The sequence below is a fragment of the Aethalodelphis obliquidens genome, unplaced genomic scaffold, assembly GCF_003676395.1.
Source record: "Aethalodelphis obliquidens isolate GAN/ISIS:26980383/991018 unplaced genomic scaffold, ASM367639v1 scaffold43, whole genome shotgun sequence".
Lineage (NCBI taxonomy): Eukaryota > Metazoa > Chordata > Mammalia > Artiodactyla > Delphinidae > Aethalodelphis > Aethalodelphis obliquidens.
In genome coordinates, this window is record NW_020837987.1 from 4,599,053 (window position 1) to 4,618,605 (window position 19,553).

At 37.0% G+C, this 19,553-nt stretch overlaps 1 protein-coding gene and 1 non-coding gene across 10 annotated transcripts in view; both read left to right on the forward strand.

Annotated features, from left to right (window-relative positions):
- The window catches only part of LSM14A (LSM14A mRNA processing body assembly factor), a 71,097-nt gene that overhangs the window by 38,223 nt on the left and 13,321 nt on the right, over window positions 1-19,553 (forward strand). Inside the window, exons 4-13 of one of the 9 annotated variants that reach the window (XM_027079355.1) lie at window positions 83-205; window positions 5,261-5,440; window positions 5,722-5,787; window positions 9,123-9,305; window positions 9,413-9,584; window positions 10,687-10,918; window positions 12,990-13,066; window positions 14,306-14,342; window positions 15,252-15,308; window positions 16,265-17,376. In XM_027079355.1, coding sequence (XP_026935156.1) covers window positions 83-205; window positions 5,261-5,440; window positions 5,722-5,787; window positions 9,123-9,305; window positions 9,413-9,584; window positions 10,687-10,918; window positions 12,990-13,066; window positions 14,306-14,342; window positions 15,252-15,275 — 1,094 coding nt within the window. In that variant the 3' untranslated portion in view covers window positions 15,276-15,308; window positions 16,265-17,376. Of the gene's footprint in view, window positions 1-82; window positions 206-5,260; window positions 5,441-5,721; window positions 5,788-9,122; window positions 9,306-9,412; window positions 9,585-10,686; window positions 10,919-12,989; window positions 13,067-13,159; window positions 14,286-14,305; window positions 14,348-15,251; window positions 15,309-16,264; window positions 17,377-19,553 lie in introns of those variants that run through there. The other 8 variants (XM_027079354.1, XM_027079362.1, XM_027079356.1 and 5 more) reach the window with 8 other exon arrangements.
- Window positions 7,448-7,554, forward strand: LOC113606286 (U6 spliceosomal RNA). Its single transcript, XR_003427476.1, has one exon. It is a non-coding gene; the product is annotated as a U6 spliceosomal RNA (small nuclear RNA).

The following is a 19,553-nucleotide window of genomic DNA, read 5'->3' on the forward strand; positions in this document are numbered from 1 at the left end:
AAAATGCTGTGTTACTTTATATAATTGAAAGGTTTAAAATTTTTAAAAAAAATTTTTGTCATTCAAAAAAATTTTCTTAAAGCTGGAAGCTCCTTGACATCCTTTGGAACAGAAGCATCAAACAGCGGTACCCTGTCCCAAAGTAGTGCAGTTGGTTCTGCCTTTACACAGGATACAAGATCTCTAAAAACACAGTTATCTCAAGGTAAGCTGTTTTTTCCTTCAAAATTTTCCATTCTAAATTTCTATAGATAGTAGTCTTTCTCTGAATGTAAGAGCTTTTGCAGCTTGTAACTCATATGTATAATTTCTACTTAGTTCTTTAAAAAAATTTTTAAATTGTTGTTCAATAAGTACATTATTGAATGACTTCCACTGTTCAGACTTTTTATAATTCTTAGATCATAAAACTGAAATGGTGAACATTGTCTAAGTTTGACCTTTTTTTTTTTTACAAAGCAATTATATTACTTGTATATAATACTTAAATATTACTGGTCAATCTCAGACTCACCACTGAGGATGAACTATCCTTGATGAATTTGAAATAGTAGCTGAGGAAACAAACTATTCATTATGCTGTTGCATCTTTCCTAGCATCCTCATAGAATCTAGAGCAGTGGCTCTCAGTGTGGACCACTCACAATCAAATCATCTGATCTGGAATGCTTCTTAAAAATGTAGATCCTGAGAACTGCTACATCAGAATCCCTGGAGCTTGGAGATCTGCATTTTAATAAGCTTAAAGGATCCTGTTTCATTTCTTTTTAATTTTGTTTTTCCACCAACCAGTCTCATAACCTTCAGTGGTCCCAGGATTCTTTATCTGCTGCTAAAGTGGGTGAAACTGGCCCATTGCTTTATATGGATGTTTACTTTTAAATAAAACAATGTAAAGTCATTTCAGAAAGATGCTATTATGATCAGGACAGTATTTTTTAAAGCACTTGAGGGTAAAATCAAGCCAATGCTAAACATAATCCTGTGTATCTCACTTTAGATATTTTGAAATAGTTGTAGTTACTTTTATTCATATTGATTTAAAAAAAACTTAATTTTTAATTTTTTAACATTCTAAAGATTTTTTGTAGGTAAATTAGAAATACACTAAGCGCACTGTATAGCACGGGAAGCTATATTCAATATCCTGTGATAAACCATAATGGAAAAGAATATGAAAAAGAATGTATATATATATAAAATATATATGTGTATATATATATGTATAACTGAATCACTTTGCTGTACAGTAGAAATTAACACAACTTTGTAAATCAACTATACTTCAATAAATTTTTTAAAAAAGAAATACACTAAGCATAGGAAGAAAATAAAAATACCTATAATCTCACCACCCAGAAATAACAAATATTTACATCCAGACTTTCATCTAGGTTAACATAAGTGTATATTTGTGTGTGTATGTTATTGGTTTGTTAATTTTTTTAAAGATTTCCTTCTTAGAGAAGATATTTAATCTTTTTAAGCTTTAGTGTTCCATACTATAAAACAGGACTTTACTGATAAAACAACAGACTTATTGTAAGGGTTAAATTTTTTTTTAATGTATCAGTGTCCTTAACATAATGCCTGACACATAGAACGTGCTCAGTAGATGTTAGCTATCTTAATTAATAACCAACATTAACCTTAATATTGAAGCACCAGAAGGATTCTTATTAAAATCATAACTAAGGATTCCCTTTCTCATTGCTACTCAGCATTGTTCTGGAATTTTTAGCTATGTCAGGAATACATGAAAAAGAAATAAGAAGTATGAATATTAGAATAGCATTATTTGCCAATGCTGACTTCCTACTTGGAATTGAGAATTCACTGAAAAACTAGAACTAATATGAGACTTAAATTAGATAGAGGTAAAATGTAGAGAATAAGTATAAAAATCAGTAGATGTCCTAGGGCTTCCCCCGTGGCTCAGTGGTTTAAGAATCCGCCTGCCAGTGCAGGGGACACGGGTTTGAGCCCTGGTCGAGGAAGATCCCACATTGCCGCAGAGCAGCTAAGCCCGTGAGCTACAACTACTGAGCCTGTGCTGTAGAGCCCGTGAGCCACAACTGCTCAGCCCGCATGCTACAACTATTGAAGCCCATGTGCCTAGAGCCCATGCTCAGCAGTAAGAGAAGCCACAACAATGAGAAGCCTGTGCACCACAGCAAAGATAGCCCCTGCTCACTGCAACTAGAGAAAGCCTTTGCACAGCAGGAAGACCCAATGCAGCCAAAAATTAAATAAATTAAAAAAAAAAATAGATGTCCTAAAACCTAACCCACTAATTATTAATGGGGATAAAAGAAGATGTTCACAATGATGAGAAATAGAAATTATATATAAAATACATAATAAGAAATATGGCCAGTCTCTATGATGAAAGATACAAAGTATAATAGAGGGACATAAAAGAAGTTACATGTAATCAAAGAAAGATATCTTATTCCTAGATAAAAAGATTTAATATTAGGAAGACTTTATTTCTCATAATAATTAAATTTACTGTACTTTCAATAAATCTACATGGAATAGTAAGAGAACCTAATAAAACAGATACACAGACTATCTTAAAAATAAGCATGCAAGTATACCTAGATATGTTTTAAAAATAAAAGTAATGAGGGCTTCCCTGGTGGCGCAGTGGTTGAGAGTCCGCCTGCCAATGCAGGGGACACGGGTTCATGCCCCGGTCCGGGAAGATCCCACATGCCGTGGAGCGGCTAGGCCTGTGAGCCATGGCCACTGAGCCTGCACGTCTGGAGCCTATGCTCCGCAACTGGAGAGGCCACAACAGTGAGAGGCCCGCATACCGCAAAAAAAAAAAAAAAAAAAGTAATGAGATAGGGCTTACCTCCTTAATAAAGTATACATAAAATAAAGCAGTACAGGAATAAATTTAGAGGTGAATAGAGCAAAAGTCAGAAATAGATCCAAGTATAAATAAGTAATTAGTATATGATAAAGATATTATTTTTAAATTAGTAGAGAAAGACTACTAAATGATCCATCCAATAAATGATGTTGTGAACAGACAACTGCCTGATCACTTGGAAAAGTAACTCTAGAATCCTTCCCTCATACTTAAGGCTAAAATAAGTTTTGAATAGATTAAAATGTTTTTTAAAATTTTAATTACATATTTATTAGAAGAAAGAGGTATGTTTAAAACAATGGGAGAGGCGGCCTGGGAATCTGCATTTTGATATCACCAGCTAAAATTTTTGAAGTTTATAAAATTTTAACACCTAGAATTTTCTTGTAACTGTAAGAATAAGAATGTGAAGATAACTCGAGGGGGTGTGTTTATTATAAAAGAGCTTTTGAGTTTATTCCTAATATGTCCAGTATCACCTGTATTTCCCTGTTTATAACAAAATTGCCATCATGCTGTAGTACCAGACTTTAATTACAAAGGTTTTCAAAATACAGGGACTTACCTGTGGCTAAGGCTCCGTGCTCCCAATTCAGAGGGCCCAGGTTTGATCCCTGGTCAGGGAACTAGATCCCACATATTGCAACTAAAAGATCCCGCATACCATAACTAAGACCCAGTGCGGCCAAATAAATAAATATTAAAAAAAAAAAAACAGCAGTGAGTTATTACTTACTGTGATTGCCCTATCACTTGCAGTTCTGTAATATTGTGAGTCACAGGATCTTAAAGAAAAGCCTTAATGAAGTAAAGTTTTGTAAGTTTATAAGATCATTTAATGTACTATGATAAAATTACCTAAACAATAGGCTTTTCCAAAAACTTAACACTTGTTTGACAAATAAATCTGTTTATAAGGTGATAAGTGATTACAAAATGTTTTCTCTTAGACCAAAACTTGTATAAACCAGTATGATTTCCCATTATAATCAGTGGGAAAATTACAGTGTTTCTATTAATGGCAGAGTAAACTTTGTCATTAATGCTGGAAATGGTGACACACATTTGTAATTGCATACTTTAGTTAACCATATATTTGGGGAGTATTACTACTAAACAGTCCCTGAAGCACCTGGTGCACAACAACCAATGTGCTGTCAGTACTCACCAGTTCCCCAGTTTGGAGCCTGTGCAGGTAGCTGTAACATTTGCAGCATATTTGGGAATATATTTTTTTTACATAAAATGAGGACAATTTTTTAAAGCAAAACCTATTTTGGTGCAATATCATGGGATGTGAGAGCATCTTGAGTGGAGATTTATGGCAAACATTAGAGACAAAAAGCATGATGGGAGCACCCAGTGTTACATTCTTCTGTTCATACTGTGACCAGGCTGACCTCATGGAAGAAAAAATGGAATTTGTAAGTACAAAACCCATATTAAGCAAAAATTTGCCAAGTGATCATTCAAACAGCAGAGGGTGAGTATGGCTACTGTGTAATTATCTGAAGGGTTTATTTGTTGCTGGCCTTTTAGTATTGATGTTTAATTGCCCAAGACTCTAAGGAATCGAAGAACTTCACCTGACTTTCTAGTTCTTTACTTCCTTTATAATAGAAATTTAATGCAGATAATACTTATAGATATAAGGGTATCACTTTAGACATATCTTCAGAAAGTACTAAAAAAGTTAGGACTTCCCGGGTGGCACAGTGGTTAAGAACCCGCCTGCCAAAGCAGGAGACACGGGTTCAATCCCTGGTCTGAGAAGATCCCACATGCCATGGAGCAACTAAGCCCATGCGCCACAACTACAGAGCCTGCGCTCTAGAGCCCGGAGCCACAACTACTGAAGCCCGCGCGCCTAGAGCCTGTGCTCTGCCGCAAGAGAAGCCACTGCAATGAGAAGACCATGCACCACAAGGAAGAGTAGCCCCCGCTGTCCGCAACTAGAGAAAGCCCACACACAGCAAGGAAGACCCAGCGCAGCCAAAAATAAATTTTAAAAGAAGTTAAAGCCTCTAGAAATAATGGCTAAAGTCTCAGTGTAATCTGGTGGTTGTGGTTATTGGGGAAAGCCTACATCTGACCTGCCTAAATTATCTTTGATAATATTCCTGGGGGATTTTGTACCAGAGTTTTTTTGTTTGTTTGTTTTGGGGTTTATTTTATTTTATTTTATTTTTTTTACTGATCAAGTGACCAGCCCACTAAAGATAAACAGTTTTAAACTCTGGTCTAATGAGTAGATGGATTCAGATTGTGCTGAGGATTTGAATTGGTAGAAGTAAAACTCTAGACCTGTTTTTAGGATCTAGGTTATTTTGAAACCCCCAGAGGATAGGGATAGTTTCTTATCTTTTGGTTACGTTTCAGGTCGTTCAAGCCCTCAGTTAGACCCTTTGAGAAAAAGCCCAACCATGGAACAAGCAGTGCAGACAGCCTCGGCCCACTTACCTGCTCCAGCACCTGTTGGGAGAAGGAGCCCTGTATCATCAACCAGGCCTTTACCATCAACCAGCCAAAAAGCAATAGAGAATCAAGAGCACAGGCGAGGTAGAACTTTAGCTATTTACTATTTTTTAATTGACTGGTCAACATCTTCCATTCAACTTACTTTCATTAAAAACATTTACTCTATGTAAATGATCCTAGAAAGTTTAAACTGAACTTGATAGAATGTTCAGTCTTTCAAATTTGACTCAAAGTAGTGATGGTGGTGGGGATATATAGATTTTTGGTTTTGTTCTGGGTTTGTTTGTTTTTCCATTTCTAGCTTTCCAGAAGTTTTTGATCATGTGTCCTAAGTTAACTGTCACTTTCTGTGTGTTCTATAGCTGAAGTACACAAGGTTTCAAGACCAGAAAATGAGCAACTCAGAAATGATAGCAAGAGACAAATCGGTAAGTTGTTACTTGGATCTGAAAGCCTTATCCTATGCTTTTCAATAGAGGGAACATTTGAAATGTATGATGCATAATTACTATAAAGAAAGAATAGCAAGGGTTGGTGACTATAAAGGAGTAGCACAGGGGAGTTTCATTGTGGTAACAGACAGTTCTTTATCTTATGGTGGGGGTACTGTGGATCTGTATACGTAGCAAAATGTCATAGAACTGTACATAAAGACATACGAAAAAATGAGAACATCCAAAAGTGTTGAAATCTGAATATGAGATCTATAGTTTAGTTAATTATATTGTGCCAGTGTCCTGGTTTTTCCCGGTTTTTGATAATGTACAATAGATAATCAAGATGTAACTGTTGGAGGGGAAGCTGGGTGATAGGCACATAGGACCACTCTACTTTTATTTCAATTTTTTTTAACCTAATTATTTCAAAAGATTTTTTTTTAATCACGTGTCTGGAATAAACCCTACTTGATGGTAGGCAGTTGTCTATTGATATATTCTGGAATGTTATCTGCAAGTAGGACTTGTATATTTATATTTACATTGTTTTATGGCTTTCTCTTTTGTACTGTCTTTTGTATATTTTTATGTTTTTGTGTCAGTTTCATGTTAGCATTATAAAATTGTTTTCTATGCTTTTAAGAATGTAATTGGGAGTTCCCTGGTGGCCTAATGGTTAGGACTCAGTGCTTTCACTGCCATGGCCTGGGTTCAATCCCTGATCAGGGAACTAAAATCCTGCAAGCCGCGTAGCATGGCCAAAAGAAAAAAAAGAATGGAATTATCGGGAACTATATTCAATATCCTGTAATATACCGTAATGGAAAAGAATATGAAAAAGAATATATATAACTGACTCACTTTGCTGTACAACAGAAGTTAACACAGCATTGTAAATCAACTATGCTTCAATAAAATAAATGTTTTAAAAAAGAATTAAATTATCTGTACCTTTAAAATTGAGAAGTTTTCTCATTAAAATTAAGCTCTGGGCTCTTTTTTTTTGAAGTAATTATTCAAGGACTTTAACTTTCTTTCATTATTATTGATTTAATATGATTGTATACTTTCTTTATCTGTTTTGTAATCTATGACATTTACCCCAAATGCATCCATTTTATTCTTTTCAAATTTATTAGCAGAGAATAAATTATAAACTCTTCCAAATTAAAAAATAAAAGCAGTGTGTGATCTCTTTAATTACATAATAATTGGAAGATGCTCTTTCACTTAATTTTAGAAAGCTAGATATAATTTTAAATGTATAAACACTATTTCTTCTGTACATGTTTATATGTTTATATTTGTTGTTGTTTTTTGATGTGGACCATTTTTTTTTTAAGTCTTTATTGAATTTGTTACAATATTGCTTCTGAGTTATGTCTTGGTTTTTTTGGCTATGAGGCATGTGAGATCTTAGCTCCCCAACCAGGGATTGAACCCGAACCCCCTGCACTGGAAGGCAAAGTCTTAACCACTGGACCGCCAGGGAAGTCCCTATGTGTATTTTATTTGTGCTGTGTGCCATAGAATTACAGAGGTTTTGGTTTGGTGTACTATGTTTCACTTTTTTTAATTTGGAAAAAGAACCCCTCTCTTCTCAAGATAAAATAATTGCCATGCTTCCATCATTCAAAAATCGTGTAAAGTAGTGCACGCTTTGGCAGCACATATACTAAAATTGGAACGATACGGAGAAGGTTAGCATGGCTCCTGCACAAGGATAACATGCAAATTCGTGAAGCACTGCATAGTTTAATATAAAAAGAATATGTGTATATATGTGTGTGTGTGTGTCTATCTGAATCACTTTGCTGTATACCAGAAACTAATACAACATTGTAAATCAACTATACTTCAATTTAAAAAATAAAATATAAATCATGTAAAGCAATAAATAAAATATCTCTCACTGCCCTTCAAAATTTAAGACAGAAATACTGTGCTCTAATTTCTGGCTTTTGGCCAAGACATTTTCAGTAGTAGAGCTGAATATTTAAACATCCTGCTTGTCTAGATTTAAGTGTCTGGATATACTGCTGTGGGTTTTTGAGGTTTGTTTTCTCAAACTTAGACAATTTGCCAAATTTTAGTGAACAGTGAGCACAAACCTGTCTATTACTCTGTAGTCACTTCTGATCTTTATCAGTATGTGTTAAACATTTCACATAATTATAATCATTGAATTCATAGTGCTTTGTGCTCTATATTTTTCTGTTAACCGACATCAAATACTATTCCATGTTTCTCTTTAATTTTTTTCTTCTTAACTGTTCCTCTTGTGTTGGATATTTGGGTTCTCAAGTTTTCACTATAATTTATGCTACTTTGGTATTGCTTTATCATACCTCATAAATCTTGTGATTGTATTAAATTGTAGAGAAAAATAGATACAGGAAGACTTGAAAAATATGGAGCCATTTAGAGGGAGACAGTAAAGGTGAAGCAGGAAGTGGTTGGAGTGGTTGAGACCATGTACGTCTTTTCTTTTTTAAAAAAAATATAAATTTATTTATTTATTTTTGGCTGCGTTGGGTCTTCATTGCTGCACGCAGGCTTTCTCTAGTTGCAGTGAGCGGGGGCTGCTCTTCATTGCTGTTCACGGGTTTCTTATTGCAGTGGCTTCTCTTGTTGTGGAGCACGGGCTCGAGGCGCGTGGGCTTCAGTAGTTGTGGCACACGGGCTCAGTAGTTGTGGCTCGTTGGCTCTAGAGCACAGGCTCAGTAGTTGTGGCTCACAGGCTTGGTTCTCCGCGGCATGTGGGATCTTCCCGGACCAGGGATAGAACCCGTGTCCCCTGCATTGGCAGGCAGATTCTTAACCACTGCGCCACCAGGGAAGTCCGAGACCATGTACTTATTGTCTTTTGTGTTATCTTGCAATTTGTGCTGCTAAATGTTCATCTATTTTTCTCACTATAAATCTTGATTTCTGTGATCCTTTCCATAAAAGTCTTCATGAATTTTGAGAACCCAATATATATTTGACATTTTGTAGGTATTAGGGATATAAGAAAAACAAAGTAATTTAGTACAGAAGTCTCCCAAATTGTTTGGTTGTATACTGTATCAGTAGCATGTATGAGTGTAAACCCCATAGATATAAATTTCATGTGTGCCATTTATAAATTTCATGTTTATAAATTTTATATGTGCTCTTCTCAGTCTATTATATATTAAATGTTTGTGAAACTTCATCTTTTTTATATTAAAAAATACAAATATCGTCATGTGCATAGAGACTTGTAAGCATTTCTCTTGTTGACCATAAAGACCACAATAATAGCTTCTGCTCTAAACCAGCTTGTTCTTTCTTTATTAATGTAGTTCCAGGTGCTCCTTCAGCTCCAAGGAGAGGGCGTGGGGGTCATCGAGGTGGCAGGGGAAGATTTGGTATTCGACGAGATGGTCCAATGAAATTTGAGAAAGACTTTGACTTTGAAAGTGCAAATGCACAATTTAACAAGGAGGAAATCGACAGAGAGTTTCATAATAAACTTAAATTGAAAGGTGAGTTTTTATTTTTCTATTCAAAAAATACTCTTATTTGACTTGTGAATTATGGATGTTTAGTACAAGTCTTGACTTTTATGGTATGTGCTTTTGTTTTTCATTAGAAGATAAACTTGAGAAACAGGAGAAGCCTGTAAATGGTGAAGATAAAGGAGACTCAGGAGTTGACACCCAAAACAGTGAAGGAAATGCAGATGAAGAAGATCCACTTGGACCTAACTGCTATTATGACAAAACTAAATCTTTCTTTGATAATATTTCTTGTGATGATAACAGGTACAGTCTTTTAAGCTGCTCTTATGCTCTTAGGAGGTTGAAGTGTGAAATGAATTCTTATAAATTCACAAAGTTTAATGAATACTTAAAAATATCTAGGGACTGCCCTGGCAGTCCAGTGGTTAAAAATCCGCACTTCCAATGCACGGGTTCAATCCCTGGGTGGGGGGGCCACGGGTTCAATCCCTGGTCGGGGAACCAAGATCCCGTATGCTGCATTGTGTGGCCAAAAAAAAAAAAATCTAATGACTACAATTGTTTAATGATTTATTTTGCTAAAAGAAAATAATTTATACTAAAATTTTAAATGATATTACTCTTTGAGAAAAATAATCATATACTTTTGTTTGGGGATGCATTCACATTTGAAAATTAGTAAATAAAAATAGAGGCATTCATCTAACACCTAAACACCTTTTACTTTACCCCTCTACAATGTAGTTCAGATGAAGTTTGCTGATACAGTAAAGCTCTGCTATATTGCAGTAAATGTAGATCCAGAAAACTGGTTAATTAAAGGATCCAACATAACAAACTAAGAGTTCCAGGGTTTCTGCTGCCTGATCCTAATCGTCCTCCTGGCTGCAGTTTGGTGCCACCTGGTGGCAGTTTTCTACTTCACTTTAAACGTGGATGGGGATGATTCTGAATCCTCTGATTATCTGGGCTGTGGGCCAGCAGCAGCAATTCAGACGCTTCAGGCGTCAGGTTCAGAGGTTGGGCCAGGAGCATACTAGGAACTCAGGGATCTATCCTCCATCTCTTCACATCCTGAGACAGGGTTTCCTTTCCTGGCTTTGCCCTTTCTTCCTTTGGGGCTGATTGGAGGGTAGAGTCAATTGCCAATCCCATTTATTGGGGCTGTTGTCCGTTTCTTTGTATTATCAACTGCATTTGCAAGAAGCTTAATACCAGTCATATTTTCACATGAATTATAGGAACATATTGCCATGGACAGCTTGTGATGACTTAGATAAGGTGCTTATTTTTATTTGATTCTTAGGAATTACTTAGCCTTAATTTGGAAATCAGTGCTACATAGTTTTGCTGGAAAATGTTCTTTAAAACTTGATACACTAAAGATTATTTGTTCTCATAATAGAGAACGGAGACCAACCTGGGCTGAAGAAAGAAGATTAAATGCAGAAACATTTGGAATCCCACTTCGTCCAAACCGTGGCCGTGGAGGGTACAGAGGCAGGGGAGGTCTTGGTTTCCGTGGTGGCCGAGGACGTGGTAGCGGCCGAGGTGGTAACTTTGCCACTCCTCGAGGATTTCGTGGTGGATTCAGAGGAGGTCGTGGGGGCAGGGAGTTTGCAGATTTCGAATATAGGGTAAGTATTATTATGTGCTTTGGGGTTGGCTTGCAGTTGTATGAAATTCAAAATGTTTTAAACTCTTATCTATTAGAGGTGAATATTTTTAGGGCATTTGTATAACTTCCACTTGACTTTTCAGTGGAGGATGTACCTGATTAGGATATTTATATAATTTTAAGGAGCAGTAACTTCTTGGTTAATGAATCTAATTCTTTTTTAACTATTTTCTTTTCAGTTGGAGGAAGTAAAGAGATAGAAATGTGATATTCTTTTTTATCTTTCTGTTATAAAACCATGGTTTCAGATTTAATGGACTGGTAAAATTTCTTCCAAAAACCTGTTAAGAGACTGACTTAGGATTAATTTCTTTTCCTTAAAAAAATTTTGTTGTTGTTGTTGGAGGCACAGGGGATCACTAAAAGATATTATACGGTACAGAAAAGAGCCATATTGTATCACCTTTATTTCATATTACAAAGTATGCTTCAATACCAAGAGAATCTAGGAAGAACATATTTAAAGGGGTCTTTAAGTCAGTGTTACTATCCTAGTCATCGATTTTAGGGATAGTGGAGAGGAAAGTATATAATCAAAGAAACGATCAAAGTCCTATCATAAAGAAGTCTACTAGGAATTACATAGGGCAGCTAGAGACAAAAAGACCGGGACTTCCCTGGTGGCGCAGTGGTTAAGAATCCGCCTGCCAGCGCAGGGGACATGGGTTCGAGCCCTGGTCTGGGAAGATCCCACATGCTGTGGAGCAACTAAGCCCGTGCGCCACAACTACTGAGCCTGCATACCACAACTACTGAAGCCCGCACACCCTAGAGCCCTGCTCTGCAGCAAGAGAAGCCACCGCAGTGAGAAACCCATGCACTGCAATAAAGAATAGACCCCGCTCGCTGCAACTAGAGAAAGCCTGCGCACAGCAACAAAGACCCAAAGCAGCCAAAAATAAATTAAAAAAAAAAAAAAGAAAAGGAAAAGAAACAAAAAGATCTACTAGCAGGAATTTCATTATTCAGTATTTAAAACTGGTCATTGTTGAGATCCCTCTTGAAGGGTCATTGTTAGTGGCTTTTGGATCTGTTCTGTTAATTTTGATGCCTTTAATATTGTGTCATCACAGCCAAGGCTGCTGAAAATTAGCCTCAAGTCGTTAGCTCAGGATACCCAGCCACAGTAGATGCAGCCTGATGTAGCTTCAGCACTTCTAACTTGCAAAATGGCCATTCCAGCTAGGGGACTGTGTCTTAGGAACTACAGAACTCCTCTTCCTTGCCACTATTACTCCTCTTGAGGTTGCCAGTGACCTTTGCTTATAGAATTCAGTAGCCTTTTCACAAATATTTGACCTTAACTACTCTGCAATATTTGACACTGATAACTGCCTACCCAAAGTGGAGTCTTTCTTCCTGCTTTTTGTTTTTTTAACACTTTTGATATTTTTCTCTTTATAAAAATAACGTATGTTCCTTAACACAGCCTATAAGGTGCTTCATGATCTGCTTGTTTCTCCAGATGAGAGGTCTAGTACTTGCTCTAGATCTTGTTGCCAGTGGAACTGCCCTTTTCTTCATTCATTGTGCTACACATATGTGGGTCTTCTTGCTCTTGTTTAGTGCCAAGCTTATTCCTATCTCACGACCTTTTTACCCATTCCTTCTGCCTGCAATGTTCAGTTTGCTCCATTGTGTTCATGTTTGCACTCTAGCATAGGCTCAAGCTTTCCCTCTCTCCTCTCCTGCAGCATTTTCCCCCTCCCCTTTCTGAGCTTGTCTATTCATAGCTTCTAATCAGTTTTTCAACTTGGACCTTGTATGCTTTCACTTACATTTTTCTATATTTACTTGCATTGTGTCCTGTGATCAACTTAAACTTAACCTTCCTCAGAATGTCCTCATCATCTTCTCACTTTCCCATCATCTCAGTTTGGTATTCTTTTGTCTCCCAGGCTGTGGAGGTATCCATGATCATGGGCCATTTCCACATCACCACGTTCATTCCTTTGAGGCGTTTCTGCCAACTACCATAATAACCCACTGATTGGTGTTTAGACCTTCAGTTTCTCTTTACCTCACTTCAGGCATATCAGCTACCTGTTGAAGAACGTGTGGCAACTCCTGTTGAAGACCACATTGAGTCAGCTTGGTTTGAGAAAAAGTACGTTTAAATTAGACCTTGATCCTGATGAGAATTTTAGTAATTTTTGCTAGTATGACCTCAGTTGAGTTGTTAAACCTTTCTGGCCCTCAGTTTTGCACAGTTTTATTTCAGACACACCATTAAAGTCTCAGAGTTGGAAAGCATCTGAGAGTTGTGACCTCCTGGCCAAACCAAAATCCTCTTCTGTTGGTATCCTTTATGAGGGCTGGGAACTTATTACACTTTCTAAGAGCATCCATCCCACCCCAAGGGTGCTCTAATTATTAGGATTTCACAGACACACACATAATTTGAAAAAATCTTTTTCCCTCTACCTTCTAAACTTATTAGTTTAACTCTATCCTTGTCTATACACAGAATATATACTCTTCTTCATAATGATTTTTCATATATTTGAAAAAATTAGCTGTCATGTTGTGTAAGACTGGATCATTAATCCCCTTTATCTGAGCAGTCATCAGTAAACCTTTGAGTAACCACTGTGTGCATAGAATATGCACTTATTAATGCGTTTTGAGGCTGTGTCTCACTGTTCAGCCATTTTGAGCCTTTAGTTAAAACTCCTATCATATATATTGTAGAATTAGAATGCATTGCAGAGGTTGTCTGCATGAGTCTTTATCCGCACTAATGTATCCCTGACAGATAGTTCAACCTCTGCTTGGGTGTTTCAAGGAGTGATAGATTCACTAGACCTCAGGCTGATGGCTAGAAGGTTCTAATGTGACGTTGCACTGCCTGCTCGTTTTACTCTGTAAGGGTCCCACTGGATATATCCAGCCCCATTTATTATTACCCTTTAACCTGTCCGATTCAAGCAGTTGACTCATGGTCATCTCTTATACACACTGCTTGATTCCAACTCTGACTTCATTCATTGACCAAATATATTGAATTCTTCGCATGTGCCAAGCTCTATGCTGGACATTGGTGGTAACAAAACACATGCAGTCCCAGCCTTCTTGATGTTTATGGTCCAGTGCGAAGACAGACCCAGCTGAAAGACAGGGGCTTCCTTTCAGTCTTGCCTAAGGTTTGCTCTATCCTTAGAAACTTCTCTTCCTTCCTCCACTGATTTCTTCCTTTTCTGACCTCCTGTGGTATCTGCTTTCATCACCACACATTTTACGTATACTTATATTCCCTATTTCATGTGTTTTGTTTTGTTCTGCATCGCCAACTAGATGGGAGCCTCTTGGCGTTAGTGAATAGGTATTTTACTTTTCTTTCCACCAGAACACCTATCTCAGCATGGAGCCATAGTGGGCTTGAAGTAAGTACTTAGCATGTTGATTAGGAATAAGTTACTTCAGTGAGGCTGAAGGTCCATCAGTGTGGCTAGCCATTGCTTGTCCATTCCAAAGTTGAGTGATCCTTCTGTCTGCCACTAGATCCCGGACCTTCTCAGCAGCCTGTTCCTTCTAAATCATAGCATCTGGCACCTTTAAAGGTGGAAGTAGTGATTGACCACTATTGCATAAAGGAAATTTACCTTCTAAGATTATACTTGTTTCTGAAGCATCTAATACTTCTCAGAGATGAAGTACAGTGGCATTTGCAGCAGCCTTCATGTAATGGGTTAGCTTTGTTCTTTATGCTCCACTGACATGAACATTATGAGCAGATCTGGTTGTTTAATGAAAACATGGGTGATAGGATCATATATTTTTTTTTAGAACTCCTTAGAAATATCAGTCAAACTAGAACTTCTCTCCCACCCTACTGCAATAGATAGTTAGGAAACCAAGGACCCAGAGGAGTTAACTCTCTTGATCTAGGTATAAGCTTAGCCAAAATTTACTCTTCGGCTTCTGAGTTTTCCTTAGGATAATGTTAGAAACATAAACTTGTGAGTTTGGTCCTATGGTGCTTTTTCTTTTCTTTCTTTTTTGGGGGCTGGGAGATCAGGCTGGGGCTAATGAGAGAGTGGCCCACTCCTATTTTATACGCTGCTGCTAAGGAGGTTAAGCTGCCATGGTGGGTGAGACAGGTTGCCTTTCATTTGAGTCTGTGTTTCTTCAGAGAGGGTCCAGAGACAACAAGGTATCTGAAATGACTCAGCATGGTACTCTCTCCCTTTCCCCTTTTATTTTCTCCTTTCCTTCCTGCTACTTCTCTGTTTCCTTCTCCCCTTTCCCTCCCTCTTTCCCTTTCTATCTCGCTTTCTTTTTTTACCTTTCAGAAAATCACAGCTTTTGAACCCTAAAAGGTCTGGATTGATCATACAGCTTTCTGAAAGGTAAAAAAAAACACAGGGCATGTGAAGGTTGGCATCGGTGGGGGACAGACATCAGGATCATCTTCAGCTTATTTCTTTCTGTATCAACTTACACCATGCCGTTTGTATTCTAATTTAATAACGTACAAATGGTTTGGTGTTGTATACACAGATAAAATTAAGTTTTTAACATAGGCAGTGTGTATTTCTAACAGTCAGGGTGAGAATCAGCAGTAAAAATCAGGTAGCAACTAGTAGCAGCTAGTTGGTAGCAACTAGTCCTGAGGAAAAGAGAAGCCCTTGGCTCTGTGTACAGGCATTTGGTTTAGGATTAATCTCACTGGAAAGCTAGAGGCTCCTTGAGATTTTAATTGCTTTCTCCCTGGTTGCTTTTAAAAACATTTCCCAGGCAGCGCTCTGATTTTCAGAACTTATTTCAGATTTAAAAGTTGTCCTTTTAAAATGAATTTCCAAATCATTGCTTTCTCCTGACATGAAACTGTGGAGAAGAGAAATGTTATTTTACCACCTGGATGTTTTATTGCATAGTAAAGATATCAAAGACTCGGGAATTTTATTTATCTTCTTCCAAAAAATGTTGTCAGTTGTATTTGATGAGTTTGACTACTATGATGAAGGCTTAATTTTTTTTTAAATTATTAGGACAGCACCAAAGGTAGTAGGGTGTGCCTATATCTTAGCAGGGGGCCTTCTTGCTAGGACAAGCCCACAGCACCACTGCTTTAACCTCTACTAACGGGAAAATACACTTAACAAATAATGAGCTACTGCTGGGTATGTAAGTTATAAAAAGTGTTTCCTGGAAATCAGTGAAATGAGTTTATACATGAAAGTAAGAGGAGGATATATTTAAAGGTTATGAAAAATATACTTAAAATAAAGCAAATTTAAAAGAAATACTTATTAATAAACCCCAATAGTTTGAAACATGAGCTAATTTTTTTTTTCCTTTTTAGAAAGACAACAAAGTTGCTGCATAGTCTGCAAACAAGTCTTTGAAAATAGATGGATTTTTAGCTCTTCGTGGTCCTGAGAATTGGTCTCAGTCTTTGAGAAGAATGAAAAAGTGAATTTGCTGTATATTTGTCACCAGCACTGGGTTTTTGTTTGTTTGTTTGTTTGTTTTTCTGCTTAATTTCAAAGATACAATACAGTTAATTTTGGGGGTGGGAGGGAAGGCTCATCTTAATAAATGAGCATTAAATATATTTGGAATAGCAGAAGGTTAAGTAATTTCTTATGTATAGTTAAACTAAAGCAGTACTCCAGTGGAACTTATAAGTATTTTTTCATCACTGAAAGGATTTTTCTTATCACTAAATTGTATCTGGCAATTATTGTGAGTTGCCTGCAGATAGGGCCGTGTTACTGTTTTGAGCCACAGAAGGAAGGGTCTGTGTGTCTATGTGTCTGTGTGTCTGTCTATATCTTTCTTTTTCTTTCTTTCTTTCTTTCTTTCTTTTTTTGGAAATCCTGTAATAACCCTTCTGAGGTAGCTTATTTCGTCAATTAATTAGGGTGCTGGATGGTAGAGAATTTTGTCAGTCAACTATGTACACACAGTAAATACTGTTTCTTAGGCAAAGGTAACTTTTTTATATAGTTGTAAAATTCCATTATATTCCATTGCCAAAGAAACATTAAGAACTTTGTATAGCTGTATAAAAAGCAACTAATTTTTTAAAGAATAAACATTTTAAAGTCAGCAAACATACTGTGTCCTTGCAGAAGTTGATGTGCTGAGGAGCAGAAGGATGGGTGGGTCTTTTTTTCATAGCTTTTCAGGCTTAAGATTGTTGATTTTGATTTTTTTTTTAAATGTTTGGAACGTAAATGAAGATTTGATACATTCTTTCATTATCTAAAAAGGGTAAATTACTTATGCTCATTGTAAGAACTTTATTTTGTAGCAGATGGCATATCACAGGATTTATCCACATAATAGATATTTTCAGTATACAAATGTAAATAATCATAGATAAGAATGTACTTAGCTGTATTTTCAAATAAGTAACCCCCCCTTTTTTAAGACAATAAAACTAGGTGTCAATTAACCTGTTCTTCCTGATATGCCTGGAGTTTTGTTGTGATACCTTGACTCTTTCCATTATATTTCAAGATGATTCAGAGTGTTAGAAATTATTTTGGCAACCTATAAGATATCATAACACTGGTCCTTAGGCCTGTGACCCACAAATGACTCAGTATAGAGTTAATTGCTAAAATTATTAGTAAATCTTTTTGATATTTTAAGCTATAGTGGAAAAAAAATCTGGCCACTTTGTGTTTTTATGAAGGCCGTGGAATAAAGGGATCCAAAGATTAAATATTTTTATCTATTTTGATTTTTGTTAACTTTCTCCTTAAAATATTCAGTAGTGATAAAGATATGGAAAATTGCACTGTAGGAGAATTGGAGTATATAAAGGTGGTTGATAATTTTAATTTTATATCTTTTGTGTAGCTCTACAAGAAAATGTTTTGTAATTTGGTTTCATTATTAAGGTCCAGTACTTGGCAGCCATAGTTTAGATAATATTGTTTAATACTGTTTGCTCGCATGTTAACAACAAAATCTTTTGGAGGACCCATAAATCATGGCATTGAACACATTTCTGAGGCATTCTGAACATCAAAGCAAGTGCTATGGCAATACCTGTGTAGACTATTAGAGATGTCCTGGGCTGATTCGAAAAAAAAAAAACAAAAAAAACCTGTAAATACCAGTTCTACACGCTCTGAAAGTATGAATTCATGCATTTTCCAAGCCCTCTGCGTCATTGACTAGGGCATTTGGTACCCCAGTAATAACCGGCAGCGTGACATACCTGCAGTGCACCTTACAATATTAAAAAGGTTTTTAATTCTAAGACAGAATAAAACTGTTCAATAAAAAATGTTCGTCAAAGTTCTTTCTCCTTAAACACTAATATTTTCTTACAGTAGAAAGAAGTATAGTGAAGGGCATCTTTAACATGTAACAATGGAATTATGGCCATGTTTATATTCCCTAAAATAGCTAAATTAATTTGTTTTCCTAGGATTTATACAGTGTTGTGTTTAAAGCTGGAAGCCCTTTCTCCCCCTCCTAGAGTACAGACAGCTCCTGAGTTACAATCCATGACATGAGGAGACTAAGCCAACCAGGCACAGGCCAAGCTGGAAACCTTAGGCTAGAATGCACCCTCTGTGGGCAAGCACATGCAGAAGGCAAAAAAGGGAAGGGCTGATTCCGCTGAAACTTGTCTTTGGATAGACCATTTCTCCTTCCAAAAGCACGACTTAATGTGAGGGGTAGGGAGAGTGGTCAGGAATGTTAATTCAGCTCAATGGATCTTAATCAGGGGTGAACTGCCGTCCAGGGAGCATTTAGGAATGAGAAAGCAGGTGTTTTGGTTATCACAATGACTCGGGGACCACCACTGGCATTTAAGAGTAAGGGCCAGGATGGTAAATGTTCTGTGCTATGCTAGACAGCGCCATAATTGATTATGTAGCCCAAGTGCAGCAGTGACCCTTCCACTTTGAGAAATACTGACTAAAGTCCCTCTACATGGAAAGACAATGAGTGGGGAATTAATTTTTCCCCAAAAATTTTTAATAAAACTTTACTAAAGAATCTTTACATGGTATATGAAAGGAAAAGGACCTTACTTGCAGGAGTACTGTCAACATTTTGGAAACTCATTTATCATCACATAGGAATTACCATTTCATCCTGTTCTCTGTCAGTAGTTCATAAATCTCATACCAGAAGCACCTGAGGAGCATTTTTTAAAGTACAAATTCCCATGCCCCACACTTGGAGAGTCTGATTCTGAAGTTCTGCAGTGAAACCTGGGAATCTGCCTAAGTCCCACAGGTAGTTCTGATCAGCCAGGTTTAGAAAGCCAATTTTAAAACATCACAGCTGACTCATCTAATCTAGCCCCCCTCCTTGTAAGGGCCTTGGTGATGTTTCCATGTAGAACTATTTTATCATTTCTCTGTCCTCCCAAATTCAGTATATCTAAGTTGTGACTCCAGCATGAAGAGTGGGAAAGAACTAAATGGAGCAGGGGTGCATTTCTGCAGGATAGAATCTAAGGGGAAACAGGAAAATTGAGACTTGCTTCCTCTAGGGTTTGGCTGCTTTGAGTACCGAGGCTCCGTTCCTAGCATATAGCAAATGAGTGTGTGTTGTTTCTGTGTCTCAGTTTTACATAGTTTTTGTCCCTGTCTCCATGGGTTGTCAGTCTGAAAGAA